The 18,631-nt window shown below is 39.1% G+C and overlaps 1 protein-coding gene across 1 annotated transcript in view; it reads right to left on the bottom strand.

Annotated features, from left to right (window-relative positions):
• Positions 1 to 17,956, bottom strand: part of NUP85 (nucleoporin 85) — a 40,436-nt gene extending 22,480 nt beyond the window's left edge. Inside the window, exons 1-4 of the mRNA XM_053708908.1 lie at positions 17,590 to 17,956; positions 13,762 to 13,855; positions 11,193 to 11,394; positions 97 to 167 (exon numbers count right to left, since the gene is read on the bottom strand). Coding sequence (XP_053564883.1) covers positions 97 to 167; positions 11,193 to 11,394; positions 13,762 to 13,855; positions 17,590 to 17,622 — 400 coding nt within the window. The 5' untranslated portion in view covers positions 17,623 to 17,956. The remainder of the gene's footprint in view (positions 1 to 96; positions 168 to 11,192; positions 11,395 to 13,761; positions 13,856 to 17,589) is intronic.
• Between the last annotated feature and the right edge of the window lie 675 nt (positions 17,957 to 18,631).

Below are 18,631 nucleotides of genomic sequence, written 5' to 3'. Positions count from 1 at the left end.
CAGTAGCTCGAATACTGAACATTTGTATTAGAATTGTTATAACACATCAGTGTGTATTAATATTGATAAAGAGATAGTAAAATAACTGTCACTTACCAGCCAGTGAATGCATCTCCTCCATGCAAGCCTGGAGCACAGAGCGGTAATTCTTACTCACTCGCACTAACCTTAAAAAAAAGCATATGACAATAGCAGGCTATGAAAGCGAGCCCATTACAATACATATCTCAGAATGCTTTAAAGGGGAATACACTCACAATGTTGCTGTCATGCACATAAAAGAACAGCACTTTTACATTTTTTTTCACATAAAGCTATTTACACTGATGTTGAAAAGAACAGGAAAAGCATTAGTGTGCACAACTCATAACAAAAAGTAGTTTTATTCAACACGTGAACATCAGCATTTATTAATTAATTTTTCTTTCTTTCTAATGACATGGTGAATCCATGGATCATCATCAATTGCTGTTGGGAATATCACTCCTGGCCAGCAGGAGGAGGCAAAGAGCACCACAGCAAAGCTGTTAAAGGGCCATAATACCCACATGTTTAAACACTTGAAAGTGATGCAGTATAGCTGTAAAAAGCGGACTAGAAAATATAACCTGAACATCTCTATGTAAAAAAGAAAGATATTTTACCTCAAAAGTTTCTAAGTAGCCACATCCCATTGTAAAGGACTTCTAAGCAGCATATCAGTATGTCTGTCCCGGGACAGCCGAAGGGTTAAGCCTCGTGCACTCATGTTATTTCCCCATTCAGTGTAAGGAAGTTACAATGAAATCTCATGAGAGTTAAGTCAAATCTCATGAGATCACAGTAAAAAAGTCCATGACCTCAGCACTGCTGATGCCGATTGGCTGCTGTTCATTTCTTCATTTTTTTTTTTTATTTTTTTTTTAACTGCAGCTGGGCAGCAGCCGAGTATAAGTTTTTACACAGAACTTACTCTGCTGAGCTGAGGAAATTGTGAAGTAAAATATCTTCCTTTTTTACATAGAGATGTTCAGGTGATATTTTCCTGTCAGCTTTTTACTGTTATACTGCATCAGTTTTAAGCGATTTAGCATATGAGTATTATGTCACTTTAAAGGGACATGAAACCCAAAATTTTTCTTTCATGATTCAGATAGACAATAGAATTTTAAACAACTTTCCAATTTACTTCTATTATTTAATTTGCTTCCTTCTCTTGTTATCATTTTCTGAAAGGTTTATCTAGGCAAGTTCATGAGCAGCAGAGAAACTAGGTTCTAGCTGTTGATTGGTGGCTATTGAATGCGATTGGCTCACCCATGTGTTCAGTTAGAAACCAGTAGTGCACTGCTGCTCCTTCAACAAATGATACCAAGAGAATGAAACAGATTAGATAATAGGAGTAAATTAGAAAGTTGTTTAAAATTGTATTCTCCATCTGAAACATGAAAGAAAAGTTTTGGGTTTCATTTACCTTTAAGTATCACTTCCCTTTCCACAACCCCCAGTCATTCTCTTTTCCTCTCGTGCAAGGAGGAGGTGAAGTGTTTTGTGTCTGTAGAAAATTGAACTTCAATCAAGATTTTTTTATTTTGAATACCAGAGTAGGTTTACTCTGATATTCCTTTCAAGGCTGGGCTTAGCCGTACTCCACGTTAGCTGCATTAACATTATTGCCCTTTAAAAAGTCTGGTCGAGATCCGGACGAAACGCGTAGGATTCCATTCCATGTGCTTTGTGGGCGGCTTGTATTGAGAATCACTTGTGTGCTGCTGGGGACGCTTCAGCCGGTCGTGACATCAGACACCACTTCTTTGGAGGTCGGCACTGCGAAAGATCCTGTATGTCTGACGTTCAGTGGGACTCATTAAGCAGCTTCACATAACACTCATTGATGTTTGTTTTACGTGGATGCTGATATTGCTAAATTTTAATGTAAGTGCTTATGTTTTTTTGCACTGTTACACTTAATAAATTTCTAAGTCGTTTCCTTTTGCGCTCTGTTTACTGTGTCTTATAACCATACTCCATGCGCTCTGTTTACTGTGTGTTATAACCATACTCCACGTTAGTCTCTTCAGTAGGGCAGTGGTGGCTTTAAAGCAGTTAGGAACTTGTGAGGTGGGCCTTACTGTGTTTTCCTAACAGGTTGCTGCCCTGGTATAGAAAGCCTGAGTAAGTTTACTCTGTCTTTCTTTTATTTACAGGTCAATGTGAGGAGCGGCATCCTCTCATACTGGGTGAGCTGTCCTCCTGCCGGACAGCTGAATATACAGGTAAGTGCCTTTTGTCTTCTGGGACTAGGAGACTGGCACTGCAGGGGTTCAGACCTATCTATTTTATTTGGGACAAGAAATCCTTAAAAAGGACATGCTATGGCAGTGAGCAGGCACTTTCATGTAAATGGGGAGATTTAGGAGTTAATCTACTTCCCTAATTGAAGTAGCATATAAACATTCTGAGCCTCAATTAAGTAATTGAGGCTCAGAATGTTTATATGCTTATCCTCAGAGCCCTGCGTGTAGAAACTATGGTACAGTGGCAAAACTTATTTATTAAAGGAATGAGGAACATGTGAAATATGTGATACGTTTCTTATCTACATTTTCTTATGGCCGGAAGGAAAAATACAGAGGGCTCAGTGCTATTTGTTATGTTTTGTGCAGGGCTTTTGGCCACTTTTTCTTATTTTAGGTAGAAACACAGTCTCAGTGCAGATTCTACATTTCCTATGGCCGGATAAAGCCCAATGTTTGCGCGCTTCGTTTTCAGACAGTGCAGTCTGTTACGTCTCCTTCTTTCGAGAGACTGAGCGGCGCCATTTTGGGTCTGCCTGTAGTCCCGCCTCTTTCTCCGGGTGGAGATCGGTGCAGCGCTTTTATGGCAGGTGTATTGTTTTAAACATTTTTTTAGAAGGGAGGACGGTTCACGATCCTCACCGGGTTATTTGTGACAGTTCCCAGTGTTTTGAGCCGCATTAGTCTTCCTGCCCTCAACAGTGCAGCAACAGCAGTTCGAGTCATAATGGCTGAACCAGCTGGATGCTGCTGCTATTCATGTTTGCACAAGGCAATTAAGAAATTAAAGAAGGAGCAGAAGGTGTTCTAGCCACTTTTCCAATAAGCTCTCTACAAGCTTAACATACAAATTTCACACAAGTTTTTAGAGAATGAAAAAGGGTGCTTCCACAGCTGACAAGGAGTAAATATCAATGTTTTTCTAAACAATTTTAAATAAATCCAAAACACTTCTGACTATAAAGATAATTTCATATTTTATGTATAGAAAAATATATTCAAATTTAAAAACAGTTGCAGTATATCAACAACAATGTAATAGCAGTGTTTGTGGCAACAGTTTTAACAAACCGTAGCAATATATCAACAACAATGTAATAGCTGTGTTAGTCTAAACAGCACAACTGTGCCAGTTTATACAGCACTAATTATGCAGCAAAAAATAAACCTTTTATGTTCACTAATTTTTTTTTTATATTTTAAAAGATATTAAAGGGACACTAACCACAAATTTTTTCTTTCATGATTCAGATAGAGCATGCAATTTTACGCAACTTTCTAATTCACTCCTATTATCAATTTTTCTTTGTTCTCATGTTATCTTGATTTGAAAAGCAGTAATGAAAGGTTAGGAGCCGGCCCATTTTTAGTTCAGCACCTGGGTAGCGCTTGCTAATTAGTTTGCTACATTTAGCCACAAATCAGCAAGTGCTACCCAGGTGCTGAACAAAAAATGGGCTGGCTCTAAAGCTTACAGTACTGCTTTTTCAAATCAATCAAGATAGCATGAGAACAAAGAAAAATTGATACTAGGAGTAAATTAGAAAGTTGCTTAAAATCTTATGCTCCATCTGAATCATGAAAGAAAAAAAATTGGGTTTAGTATCCCTTTAAGCATAAAGAACATATATAGAAAAAATATATTCAAATTTTGCAGCATATCAACAACAATGTAATAGTAGCGTTTGTAGCAACAGTTTTAACAAACTGTAGCAATATATCAACAACAATAAAATAGCATTTATAGCAGCAATGTATCAGTGTTAGTCTAAACAGCACAACTGTGTCAGTTTATACAGCACTAATTATACAGCAAAAAATAATCCTTTTATGTTTAATAGAACATTCATATATTTCAAAAGGTATTAAGCATAGAGAAACAATATGTTTAAAAAACATGGACGTCTCCCTTTAGATTTGCTAGCGTTAAAAAATATACCACCTTAATAAAAACGGTTTTACCACCTTAAATTCAAGAGAGTCTTATTACTCATAGGTATTTGTATTTTTAAGTCTTTTTTAGACAAAACAATATAAATGTGTGTTTGCCTTGATAAGTCTTTTATGGACTTTAGGATATCAGTTTCCAAAAACGTTGCCGTTCAGTCTCTAATGTCCCTATGTGACTATCGGTTCAGCAGCTTTTTAACAGCTTTTCCAAAGCAGCCTTGCTGCGTGTAAATAACAGAGCCTCTTGGCCAGCAAATGAAATACACAGATTGGTTCAACGTTGCCTCCCCAGCAGCAGGATCACGGTCCCTCCTTAGAAGGATAAGGAGCACGCAAACTTTCAAAGCGTTTTCCACTCCACAACTCTCAGCATTTTCACTTCTCTGCTGCTTCACTTCACCTGCTAGCATGATTGTGTGATGCAGTCAGTCAGCTGAATTATGGCTGTACTCCGATTGGTCCAAAAACGGTTTCCCAGTTTAAGGCGGTTTTCTGATATTCTTTGTCACAAAGTTTAAAAGTTGGCTCAGGTATAGTTTCAAGTGGCACCCCACAGCAATTTGACGCGTTTCGCCCAACGCATAGGGCTTTATCAAGTTAAGTTTCCTGTGTATGGGGCCAGTCTTTTATACCATTTAATTCCCTGTGATTGGTTGCCACTTGAAAGGTGGATTTATTAAAAGTTATACTTAAAGTTTTTAAGGTGGTATTTTTAATTTTACTCCTATTTTAGGAGTCGTAATAATTTTTTATCACAGCTAAACAGTTGTTTATCAAACAATATGTTTATAGTCTTATGATCTATATACGGCTTTAGAACCTCAGTTTTAATATTATTAATCCACAATACTGAAACAGTTCAGTACTATAAATATACATAAAGATATTTATTTTTATATATATTAAGTATAATCTCAGATTATAGGAACTTATTTACATCTATTTCTGAATTTAGTCCCTTTGGTTGTAAAGTTCTCATTTTATATATTAGCTCTGCTTCTTTATATAATAATTTGTCCTCAAAACTACCCCCTCTCCAGTCTGGCTTCACTTTTTGAATACTCCAAAACTTTTAGGTGTATAGAGTTATTATTATGAATTTATGAATAATTATCCCTGTGGTTCTAGCCTTATCTATTATCGCCATTAGCCTTTTTTGATACATATCAGTAGGTTCATTTTTAAGTTTTTCATATGTTTCTTTGTAATCTAATAATCGATTGGCTTCCTTTATATAATTTGGGGTGTCAATTACTACCACCCCTCCACCCTTATCCGCAGGTTTAATGATGATATTCATGTTTGCACAAACAGTAACACAAAAAGTCTCATGTGGGTGTTAATACACAATTGTCTATATTTTTTATATTCTCACACAGTAGCATGATTTTTAAGTCCCTTACAAATGCATACTCTGTTGATGTGATAGCCGGTATGAGCTATCATATTTATTAAAGACTCAATGTGGGACTGATGTTCTTGTAGGAGCAGGGGTCATTTATTGAGTATGAAATTAATTGAATTGTCTTTAATTTTAAAGACTATTCTAGTTTATCTTTTGATAAGCTAGGTAGTGCAACGCCTCAAGATGCTTGTTACCTAGGAACCTCTTTCCTCCCAGGATATTGCTGTTTAGATATGCAACAGCTTCTCCTATACGTCCTAAACTTTTTTGCTGCCACAGGCGGTGCCCTGCGGTTCCTCTTAGTTTCACTAAATGGACGTTCCCCTCTGAGCCTCATATCTCCCAGGATGATGCTGTTTAGACAATACAAGTTTTCTTCTTATCTGTCCCAAGCCATTATGGCGTCACATGCAGTGCCCTGTGGTTCCACTCAATCTCCTGGAGGAGTTTTTTTGCCTACAGATTTTGCAGCTCAGATAGCTTTTTCAGTAACTGTGGCTTTATCCGTTTTCTTTTCCTTACCTACAGGGAAAATGCAAGAGGAGATTTAAGATTCAGATGGTTAGGTCTCTGCTCCGCATTCTGCTACGCAGTTTGTAGTCCCCCTAATCTGGTGAATATTCTTTATCTGTAGTTTCTGAGGGCTAAATCTCAGATTTGGACAGTATAATTCCTTCATCTGATGCTGAAGTCATCTGCTTCAGAACACCTCGTGTTCTGGTATAGGAGGTTTTAATACGGCTGTCGTCAACCTTGGGAGTTTCGTAAATTTGTCCTTGAGAAAAAGTTTTCTAGAGTTCCACAGGTGAAGAGATGCCAGGGATACCTTTCTCCCTGTCTCCCGTCCTTTCAAGGATTTTCCTGTTGCTGACTCCTTTAGATTTCTCAGTGCCCCAAGTAGAAGGAAGCTATTCTACTATTGCTCAGGGAATTTGATCCTTATGGAAGGTAACTTCTCTTTAAGGAACCATGGAAGAAGCTGGAGGTTTTATTGCTCTTTTAGAGCAATGTCTGGTCATATTAGTCTTGCTGTACTAGCCGTCGGGCTTTGTAGCTGGAATCTCAGTTGAGAAGCCTAACTGGGGTTTAGTGGTACAGCCTAGACTTTATAGTTCTGCAGTTGCTATATTCTATGTTCCTCCTATCCTTTGTTTATGACGTCTCCTTTTAAAGTTGAGACTTTGTTTGAACTTGTCTCCTAGTTGAAATTCTCCCAGGGGCAGGTTCTCTTTTCAGAGTATCTTCAATCCAGGGATGATGAGGCATTTCTTGAACTGGTTTCAAGGCCGTTCATCTGAGAGACTTACCTAGGGTTTCTGATCAAGTTTCCATTTCTCAAAGATTTAAGGAGGAAGACATTTAGGTAGCGTCTGAGGGTGAATCTCACACTCGTGACAGTATAATTCCTTTTTCTGATGCTGAAGTTGTATGCTTCAGGTTTAAGCTGGAAAACCTCCGTCTGTTACTTGAGGAGGTTTTTAGCTACCTTGGATGACTGATACGACTGTCGTAGTCAATCCTAAGAAGTCTAGTAAACTAAACAAGTACTTTGATCTTCCCTCCGTGGTGGAGGTTTTCCCTGTACCAGACCGTGCTACAGAGAATATTGCACTGGAGTGGGAGAGACCTGGAATTCCTTTTTTCTCTGTCTCCAATTTTCAAGAAAATGTTTCCTATAGCTGACCCTATTAAAGAGTCGTGGTAGACTGTTCCTAAAGTGGAAGGAGCGATTCCACTTTAGCCAAGAGGACCACTAATCCCATTGAAGATAGTTGCTCCTTTAAAGATCCCATGGATAAGAAATTGGAGGCCTTACTGAAGAGGATGTATGTTCACCTGGGTCTGCAATGGCAGCCTGTGGTGTGTATTGCCACAGTCATCAGCGCGGCAGTCTACTGGATTGATGCGTTGTCTGATTCTATTCAGACAGATATGCCTCGAGGAAATCCAAGATAGGATTAAGGCTCTTAAATTGGCTAATTCCTTTATCACGGACGCTACCTTACAAGTCATTAAACATCTAAGTCCAAGTTTTTGGCGATTCCCTACAAGGGTAAGGCCTTGTCTGGGCCGGGTTTGGCTGAAATTATTTCAGACATTCAGGAGGAAAAGGGTTTTTCCTCCCACAGGATAAGAGTAATAAACAGAAAGGGCGTCAGAGTTTTTTTCGTTTCTTTCGAAACTTTAGAGTTAAGCCTCCCCCCCCATCTTCCAAGCAGGAACAGGCCAAGCTTTCCTGAAAGCCCAATCAATCTTGGAACAAGGGTATGCAATTTAAGAAGCCCAAAAAGGAATCAAAGTTGAAGGGTCTGCCCCCGATCTGGGAGCGCAAAATTGTTCTGTGGACGGAGACCCACATCTGCTGTCTATCTGCCATCCACATTTCAGACAGACCTTTCACCCGGGGGAGTGGGAACTCTATCCGGAGGTGTTTTCCAGTTTGATCCTCAAATGGGAGCAGCCAAAGCTAGATCTCATAGCTTCTCGGCAGAATGCCAAGCTCCCGAGGTATGGGTCGAGGTCTAGGGATCCACAGGCAATACTGATATATTTCGAGGGCAGTGCCGTGCTATGTCAGTCTAGCATACTGTTTTCTCTGTTCGTTCTCCTTCCGCTAGTCATTGCTCGGATCAAGCAGGAGAGGGCTTCGGTGATTTTCATAGCACCGGCGTGGCCTTGCAGGATCCCGTATGCAGACCTAGTGGAAATGTCATCTCTTTTACCTTGGAGGCTTCCGCTGAGGAAGGACCTTCTGCTTCAGGGTCCTTCTTTCATCCAAATTTCGTTTCGCTGAAGCCGACTGTTTAAAGATTGAATGCTTAATTTTATCTAAGCGCGGGTTCTCGGATTGTTCATCGAGATCTTGATCCAGGCTCGTAAGCCTGTGACTAGAAGGATTTACCATAAAATATGGCAAAATATCTGTACTGGGGTGAATCCAAAGGTTTTTTTGTGGAGTAGAGTCAGGATTCCTAGAATTGTCTTTTCTCCAGGAAGGTCTGGAGAAAGGTTGATCAGCAAGTACTTTGAAGGGTCAGATATCTGCCTTGTCTATTTTGTTGCATAAGCGTCTGGTGGATGTGCCAGATGTGCAATCCTTTTGTCAGGCCTATGTTTAAACCTGTTACTCCTCCTTGGAGTCTTAACCTTGTTCTTAAGGTTTTTCAGCAGGCTCTGTTTGAGCCTATGCATTCCTTACATATTAAGAAGTTATCTTAGAAGGTTTTGTTTCTTGTTGCTATTTCTGCTGTTTGGAGAGTCTCGGAACTATGGGTGCTGCAATGTGATTCCCCTTATCTTTTATTCTGATAAGGTGGTTCTGCGTACTAAGTTAGGTTTTCTTCCTAAGGTTGTTTCGGACAGGAATATTAATCAGGAAATCGTTGTTCCTTCTTTGTGTCCTGATCCGCTTCTTATAGGAATGTTTGTTGCACAACCTAGTTGTGCGTGCCTTAAAAAAAATTTTTTGCAAGTGTCTAAGGACTTTCGTCAGTCTTCTGCTTTGTTTGTTGTTTCTCTGGGAAATGCAAGGGTCAGAAAGCTTCGGCTTCTTCTCCTTCCTTTTGGCTGAATATTATTTGTTTGGTCTATGAGACTGCTGGCCAGCAATCTCTTGAGAGATTAACAGCTCATTCCACGAGAGCTGTTTTTTTTTTTCCTGGACCTTCAAGGATGAAGCTTCTGTGGAACAGATTTGCAAGGCTGCAACTTGGTCCTCTGCATACTTTTTATTTTTTTTTATAAAATTGATATTTTTGCCTCGGCTGAGGTTTCTTTGGGAGAAAGGTTCTTAAAACAGTGGTGACTTCTGTTTAGGTTACCTGTCTTGTCCCTCCCTTATCATCTGTGTCCTCTAGCTTGGTTATTGATTCTTAACAGTAATTTATGATGATCTGTGGACTCACTGTGTCATTAGAAAGAAAACAAAATTTATGCGTACCTGATATATTTATTTATTGACATGGTAAGTCCACGGCCCGCCCTGTATTTTTCAGACAGGTTTTTTGTCATATAAACCTCAGGCACCTCGTGTTGCTTCCTTTCTCTCCTTTTCCTTCGGTCGAATGACTGGGGGTTGTGGGAAGGGAAGTGATACTTAAAGGGACACTGAACCCAAAATTTTTCTTTCATAATTCAGATAGAGCATGCAATTTTAAGCAACTTTCTAATTTACTCCTATTATCAAATTTTCTTCATTCTCTTAGTATGTTTATTTGAAAAGCAAGAATGTAAGTTTAGATGCCGGCCCATTTTTGGTGAACAGACTGGGTTGTCCTTGCTGATTGGACAGCACCAATAAAAAAGTACTGTCCATGGTGCTTAACCAAAAATGTGCTGGCTCCTTAGCTTAGATGCCTTATTTTTCAAATACAGATAGCAAGAGAAAGAATAAAATTTGATAATAGGAGTAAATTAGAAAGTTGCATGCTCTATCTGAATCACACACACAAAAAAATGGGTTCAGTGTCCCTTTAACAGCTTTGCTGTGGTGCTCTTTGCCTCCTCCTGCTGGCCAGGAGTGATATTCCCAACAGTAATTGATGATGATCCGTGGACTCACCATGTCATTAGAAAGAAAGAAAAATTAATAAATGCTGATGTTCACGTGTTGAATAAAACTACTTTTTGTTATGAGTTGTGCACACCAATGCTTTTCCTGTTCTTTTCAACATCAGTGTAAATAGCTTTATGTGAAAAAAAAAATGTAAAAGTGCTGTTCTTTTATGTGCATGACAGCTTTGCTGTGGTGCTCTTTGCCTCCTCCTGCTGGCCAGGAGTGATATTCCCAACAGTAATTGATGATGATCCGTGGACTCACCGTGTCAAGAAGGAAATACATTTATCAGGTAAGCATACATTTAGTTTTATTAACCATTAGATACAGAAGTTCCAGCTTTTCTGCTGAACAAACTATCACTTACTGATGGAAACAAATTACTGCCAGAATTAAAGGGACATAATACTCATATGCTAAATCACTTGAAAGAGATGCAGCATAACTGTAAAAAGCTGACAAAAATATCACCTAACAATCTCTATGTAAAAAATGAAAGATATTTTACCTCAGAATTTCCTCAGCTCACCAGGGTAAGTGCTGTTCAAGCAGTTATACTTCAGCTGCAGGAGGAAGGAAGGAAGGAAGGAAGGAAAGAAAGAAAAAGAAAGAAAAAGGGAGCAGCCAATCAACAGTGCTGAGGTCATGAACTCCTTTACTATGATCTCATGAGATTTCATAGAAAACTTCCTTAAACTGAATAGGGAAATAACATGAGTGTGCATGAGGCTCACTCCCTTGCAGGTCCCGGGACAGACATACTGATTTGCTGCTTAAAGCCCTTTACAATGGGGTGTGAATACTTAGAACATTTTGGAGGTAAAATATCTTTCTTTTTTACATAGAAATGTTCAGGTGATATTTTCTAGCCAGCTTTTTACAGCTATGCTGCATCACTTTCATGTGCTTCAACATTTGGGTATCATGTCCCTTTAAATCTAATATTAGACCAGGTGCTGGTTGAGAGGAAGAATAAAAATATGCCCCACTCTTACTAGGTACTTACTGTAATTTTCTGGTCTTGCTCGACACATCTTCCTCGCTTTTCTGCAGCCCCACAAAAATGCTGTGAGATTCATTGAATAATTTTCGAAGTGTTGGAGAGTAGATGTCCTCATCTTTTCGCACAATGTACATTAAAGGACACAGTGCGCCAATTTTACCAAGGTCTGGCTGGGACTGAGATTCATGTCTAAAGCTTGATTTTCCTAAGGATCCAATAAAAAATAATTATTGATGTATTTTAAATAAGGTATAAAAGATTACAATACCCCCCCTTGCAAGGTGCAATATATTTTTCAAATTTTTCAAAACACAGCAGAGATTCACGTAATAAATGTATTCACAAGAAAATCATTAAAAGGGACAGTAAACACCAGAATTTTTGTTTTTTAAAATGTAGATAATCCCTTTATTACCCATTCCCCAATTTTGCATAACCAACACAGTTATAATAATATACTTTTTACCTCTGTGATTACCTTGTATCTATGCCTCTGCAAACTGCCCCCTTATTTCAGTTCTTTTGACAGACTTGCATTTTTAGCCAATCAGTGCTGACTTCTAGGAGCTTCACGTGCCTGAGCTCAATGTTATCTATATGAAACACATAAACTAACGCCCTCTAGTGGTGAAAAACCTGACAATGCTTTCCGATTAGAGGCAGTCTTCAAGGTCTAAGAAATTAGCACATGATCCTCCTAGATTTAGCTTTCAACTAAGAATACCAAGAGAACAAAGCAAAATTGGTAATAAAAGTAAATTGGAAAGTTGTTTAAAATTGCATGCCCTATTTAAATCATGAAAGATTTTTTTTTACTTTACTGTCCCTTTAACTATAGTTTTAAGAATTCGATCTTTTTGAATTATGTGCCAGTGTTTGTTTAAAATGTGATGAATCTGTTTGTAATTACCGTTATATCGTGTGATGAACATACAATTTGATCTGTTTGTTTTTGTTTTTTATTTATTTATTATTTATTTTAGTGCATTGACACAACAGTGAGAATCATGAGTTTCTTTCTAACATAGTGTTAATATTACGCCATCAGCCGTTATTTTATTCGGCTGTTACAAACATCCCTTATGACTGATCATATGTACAGAGGATAATACAAGATTTTCGATTCTATAGCTATATAATAGTTAACAATGTTAATGTCATATATTTTTTAGTTCAGTCACTCTAAGTTTACCATTTTGTTATGCTACCTTTTTCAAGTTCTGTTTAGGTATACAACTTGATTTTATAGATGGAGATAGATATATATATATATATATATATATATATATATATATATATATATATATATATATATATATATATATATATATATATATATATATATATATATATATATATATATATATATAGTGATATCTCCTTTGATATGGATATAATATACTGCCATTTTTCACACTGTTAGTTGTAGCAATTTTATGCTGCCTAGATTTTTTAAAGGTTACTATATTTTTTTGTGCTCAATAAAATAGGTATCATTTTAATGTTACAATTCTGTTACAACTTTTTGCTAACTGTGCTGTCAGTTTTTTGTATTATCTTTAAATTCCTTGCTTACCATTGGTCCACCAATCATCCAATGACATCCGTTGTTTGTACTTTAAAAGCCTCTGCGAAGGCATAGCATGTATTCAGTCTGATAAAACGGCCAGAACAATACGGCTGAGAAACGCGTTGCTAAGCATTTAATAAACCTTTTTTAACTTTCTCGGATGTCCTGCAATAAGCATCTTCTTTCCATTAACCTGCTTACACTGAGATTAACCGTTATTCCAGCATTTTACTTACTACTTCATTTGCAGTAATCATTACTGTTTGGACTTTGCTCCCGGAACCGGTTGTAAGACAGAGACAATATCGTCTTTCCAAGGACTGTATCTGCTGTGGATCCTGTTCCAGCCTTCTAGCTACACGTAGGATACGGTGGCTACAGTGTACCGACTGCTGTATTAAAGGTCAGCCTGCTTGTCTGCACTTTTTTCGTTAAAAGTGCCATCACACTTGTGAGTACTGTTTCACTTGATCACCCTTTGCTTTGTTCACACATCGCTTGAAAATATTGCACCATGAGGTGCTTTCTTTTTGTTTTTATGTTTTACCTTTTTTTCTATGTTCTAGGTAGGCTCAATAGCAGCAATGCACTACTGTGAGTTAGATGGTGATTGGTGGCTGCCCATATATGCTCGTCTTTAGCTTACCAAATGTGTTCAGATAGCTCCCAGTAGTGAGTTGATACTCCTTCAACAAAGGATACTAAGAGAATGAAGCAAATTTGATAATATAAGTAAAGTGGAATGTTGTTTAAAATGGTGTTTTGCGTCCCTTTAAGGGCCAAACAAGAGTGACAAAAATAACCCAAAACATAAGGAGGCAGAAATCTCAGAGCCCTGATATACTGAATGTCACTCATAGCAAGAGAGGCGCTAAGCTAGGTGTGACCACATATTAGTAGTTTGCTCTGAGAGATGGTGCAACATATTTTATACCCTCTGTGCTCCCCAGAGATTGAGATATCACAGACATGAGAGTGTTTTGCACTAGAACAACAACAAACCTGAGTTCCGATAATCAGTTTCATACAAGAGCAGCTCCCCAGGGCCCCAGTTAAACCCAATGTTGAAGTTTTGCTGTCCTAATCCTGGTATGACCTGAAACAATGAGACACCATGAGGAATAGAAATAAAAAAAGCCGCCAGTATAAACAAGTACATGGATCTGTGTCAGTCTGTACCACCAGTTGGGGTAACAGTGTCCACCAGTGTCTCTATCAACAATTATTATGGGTATGGAAAGAGAACGGAGAGGAAAGGTAGAGAAGAAAGATTGTGAACGCCTATGTGGACACCATCCTTGCCATTCTACTAGCACCTTGCTACTCTGTGTTAGGGAAAGTGGGCTTGCACCCACTGGTAAAGCCCTACAAACAAAAGGCAAGTGGGTTCCATTCCAACCATGAGCTGATAAGTGCCAGCCCCCTCACCCTAACATAGAGGTTCCAGTTTCCTTCATGCTTACACAGGCTAGGCTGGTGCCATCCTCCATACATTATGTAAACAACACACACTTGTCCTTCAACTCAAAATAGATACCACCTGCTTACTACATAACAGAGTGCTTCTTGGGTATCAGTTATTCTGCTAAAAAGATGAGGAAAAGGACGCCATTCTGTCGTAACTGCAAGGACACAGTAAAATATGACACACATCTCTGTTTAGGGAAGGTAACAAGAAGGGGGGCAGAGTTACTGCTTTCCTGATACTATGATGGGTGGATGTCAGTCTATCTCAGGGCTGTCCAACCTTTACATAAGCCAGGGCCACACATTTTTTTTTATAAAAAACACCATCAGGGCTGGTGAGTACAATTTAGAAATCTACTATAATATACAAATTGGTTCCTCCTTCCCTTTCATTTGTATTTCAGTCTTAGTGGAAGAATATATTAACATTTTCTAACCTATTTCTCACTGAGAATTTGATGATCCAATTGCATCTGGAAGGTAAATATTTTACAAGTAGATCTTTATAAAAAAAAAAAACTTGCAAAGACTGAACACTGAGATCAATTGTTATTACAAATATTGTTCTATTGTCATTTTATTATAAATAACCTATTTTGTACTTTCAAAGTACCTTTTTTTTAGAAAACTGTATATGGGGGGGGGGACATAATAATCTATTATTTTGCAAGGACCTATTTGATATTTTAGTGCGTAGATAAAGGTAAACTTTGCAGCTGAATGATTTGACTTTTCATTTCATAATGTGATATGACTGACTGACTGAGTGGTTTAGAGAACAGACCTCAAAAGCTGTCTCATAGGCACAGTGAACCTGTCTGCCTGAGATTTTAGACTGCAGGGCACATTCACTCCCCATATTTATCACTCCAGGCTTGTCAATCACCCTGGTCAGATCAGTCCGGGGTGATTTGCATCTGCCAACTCTAAGTTGACAGACTGAGGGGAGTGTGACAATATTTTTTATATGATCAAGGTATAGGAACACAAGCCACACACATTTTATATGAATGCAGTGACAGGCTGAGGGGAGAGTGATATTTCTTGGGACACCAGTCACACACTATATATACAGAAGTGACACAGAGGGAAGGAACAACTATATTTCATATATACTGAGGCTTGGAACATCAGTCACATACACTATATATAAGAGGGGTGACAGGCTGGTGACAATATTTCCTACACATTAGATGGAGGGGTGTTTCATGCAGGGGACATCAGTCACATACACTATATGAGAGAGGTGATAGGCTGGTGACAATACTTCCTACACAGATGTAGGGGTGTCCCTCATACACAGGGGCAGGGGACATTAGTCATATACACTATGACAGGGGTGACAGGCTGGTGACAATATTTACTAAACAGATGTAGGGGTGTCCCTCATACACAGGGGCAGGGGACATTAGTCATATACACTATGACAGGGGTGACAGGCTGGTGACAATATTTACTACACATTAGATGTAGGGGTATCCTTCATACACAGGGGCAGGGTACATCAGTCACATACACTATGACAGGGTTGATAGGCTGGTGACAACATTTACTACACATTAGATGTAGGGGCGTCCCTCATATACAGGGGCAGGGGACATCGGTCACATACACTATGACAGGGGTGACAGGCTGGTGACAATATTTACTACACATTAGATGTAGGTGTTTCCCTCATACACAGGGGCAGGGTATATCAGCCACATACACTATGACAGGGGTGACAATATTTACTACACATTACATGTAGGGGTGTCCCTTATACACAGGGCAGGGGACACCAAGACATCAGTCACATACACTATGACAGGCTGGTGACAATATGTACTAAACATTAGATGTAGGGGTGTCCCTCATACACAGGGACAGGGTATATCAGTCACATACACTATGACAGGGGTGACAATATTTACTACACATTACATGTAGGGGTGTCCCTTATACACAGGGGCAGGGTATATCAGTCACATACACTATGACAGGGGTGACAGGCTAGTGACAATATTTACTAAACATTAGATGTAGGGGTGTCCCTCATACACAGGGGCAGTGTATATCAATCACATACACTATGACAGGGGTGACAGGCTAGTGACAATATTTACTAAACAGATGTAGGGGTGTCCCTCATACACAGGGGCAGGGTATATCAGTCACATACACTATGACAGGCTGGTGACAATATTTACTAAACATTAGATGTAGGGGTGTCCCTCATACACAGGGGCAGGGTATATCAGTCACATACACTATGACAGGCTGGTGACTATATGTACTACACAGATGTAGGGGTGTCCCTCATACACAGGGGCAGGGTATATCAGTCACATACACTATGACAGGGGTGACAGGCTAGTGACAATATTAACTAAACAGATGTAGGGGTGTCCCTCATACACAGGGGCAGGGTATATCAGTCACATACACTATGACAGGGGTGACAGGCTAGTGACAATATTTACTAAACATTAGATGTAGGGGTGTCCCTCATACACAGGGGCAGGGTATATCAGTCACATACACTATGACAGGCTAGTGACAATATTTACTAAACAGATGTAGGTGTTTCCCTCATACACAGGGGCAGGGTATATCAGTCACATACACTATGACAGGGGTGACAATATTTACTACACATTACATGTAGGGGTGTCCCTCATACACAGGGGCAGGGTATATCAGTCACATACACTATGACAGGGGTGACAGGCTAGTGACAATATTTACTAAACATTAGATGTAGGGGTGTCCCTCATACACAGGGGCAGGGTATATCAGTCACATACACTATGACAGGGGTGACAATATTTACTAAACATTAGATGTAGGGGTGTCCCTCATACACAGGGGCAGGGTATATCAGTCACATACACTATGACAGGGGTGACAATATTTACTAAACATTAGATGTAGGGGTGTCCCTCATACACAGGGGCAGGGTATATCAGTCACATACACTATGACAGGGGTGACAGGCTAGTGACAATATTTACTAAACAGATGTAGGTGTTTCCCTCATACACAGGGGCAGGGTATATCAGTCACATACACTATGACAGGGGTGACAATATTTACTACACATTACATGTAGGGGTGTCCCTCATACACAGGGGCAGGGTATATCAGTCACATACACTATGACAGGGGTGACAGGCTGGTGACAATATTTACTAAACAGATGTAGGGATGCCCCTCATACACAGGGGCAGGGTATATCAGTCACATACACTATGACAGAGGTGACAGTCTAGTGACACTTTACTACAGATTAGGAGCTGGGAACATCAGTCACACTATAAAAGAGAGGTGCCATTATGTCACACCCAGGCACGTGTCACCCTCAGTCCTTTCCCCGGTAGTTACCGTCTCCGCCGGGTCAACATCCAGTTCCTCCATGCTGCCTACCGGTATCTCGCGAGGAGTCAGCGAGGTCCCCGGCCTGCCCCGGTGCTGCCTGATAGGTCAGAGAGGCGGGAACTGCCAGTAAATCAGCGAAACAAAGTGTTTAAATCACAAGGGCGTCTATAGAATTATACCGTGATACAAGAATTACACGGTGGTTGATGGTAATTCTGATGATTCGTAACCTCCGAGGAAATGGCGCCAACCGAAGAACAAGGCAGTGTGAAAGGCTCAACTTTGCTGTTGTAATGACAATGTACGAGCAGGAGAGGTCGCTGTAGATACATATAATGTGATTCTAGCTGTGAGACTGTTATGCTGGTGTAATGACAACCTATGGGCAGTTGGGGCGCACTAGAAACGAATACTGTGATTATGGCTTTGTGAAAAGCTCAGTCAATTCCTATTAGGTATTTATTTGTATGATGTCATAATATTTATTTACATATGTATGAAAGAGCATACAGATATGACAGAGGCGTTTTTGAGTATCATGTAGCTTTAAGGGGACAGTATAGTCAAAATTAAACTTTTATGGTTTATATAGATAATGTAATTTTAAACAACGTTCCAATTTATTTCTATTATTTAATTTGCTTTGTTCTCATGATATACTTTGTTAAAAAAACATACCTAGGGCTCAGGAGCACTATTGTTTTATTAAAGGGACATTAAACACTTTGAGATGGTAATATAAAATGATAAATTGTATATAATAAAACAACTCTGCAATATACTTTCATTATTTATTTTGTCCTCTTTGCCTGTAATTCCATTCTGAAATTGTGAGCTTTTCAGTTCCTGTTAGAAATGGAAGTGCAGAACACTGTTAAATCCAGCACAACCATTGGCTGCACACTCTAGTGACCTATTTATAACCTAATTGGCCACAGCAGAGAAGGTAACACAAGTTACAACATGGCAGCTCCCAGTGTTTTATAGACACTAAAACTTTACACTTATTTTGTCACTTTTTAAACAACTAATAAGACTTTAAAAAATA

The sequence above is a fragment of the Bombina bombina genome, chromosome 1, assembly GCF_027579735.1.
Source record: "Bombina bombina isolate aBomBom1 chromosome 1, aBomBom1.pri, whole genome shotgun sequence".
Classification (NCBI taxonomy): Eukaryota; Metazoa; Chordata; class Amphibia; order Anura; family Bombinatoridae; genus Bombina; species Bombina bombina.
The sequence above is the reverse complement of the archived record's forward strand: the minus strand, read 5'-3'. Positions and strand labels throughout refer to the sequence as shown.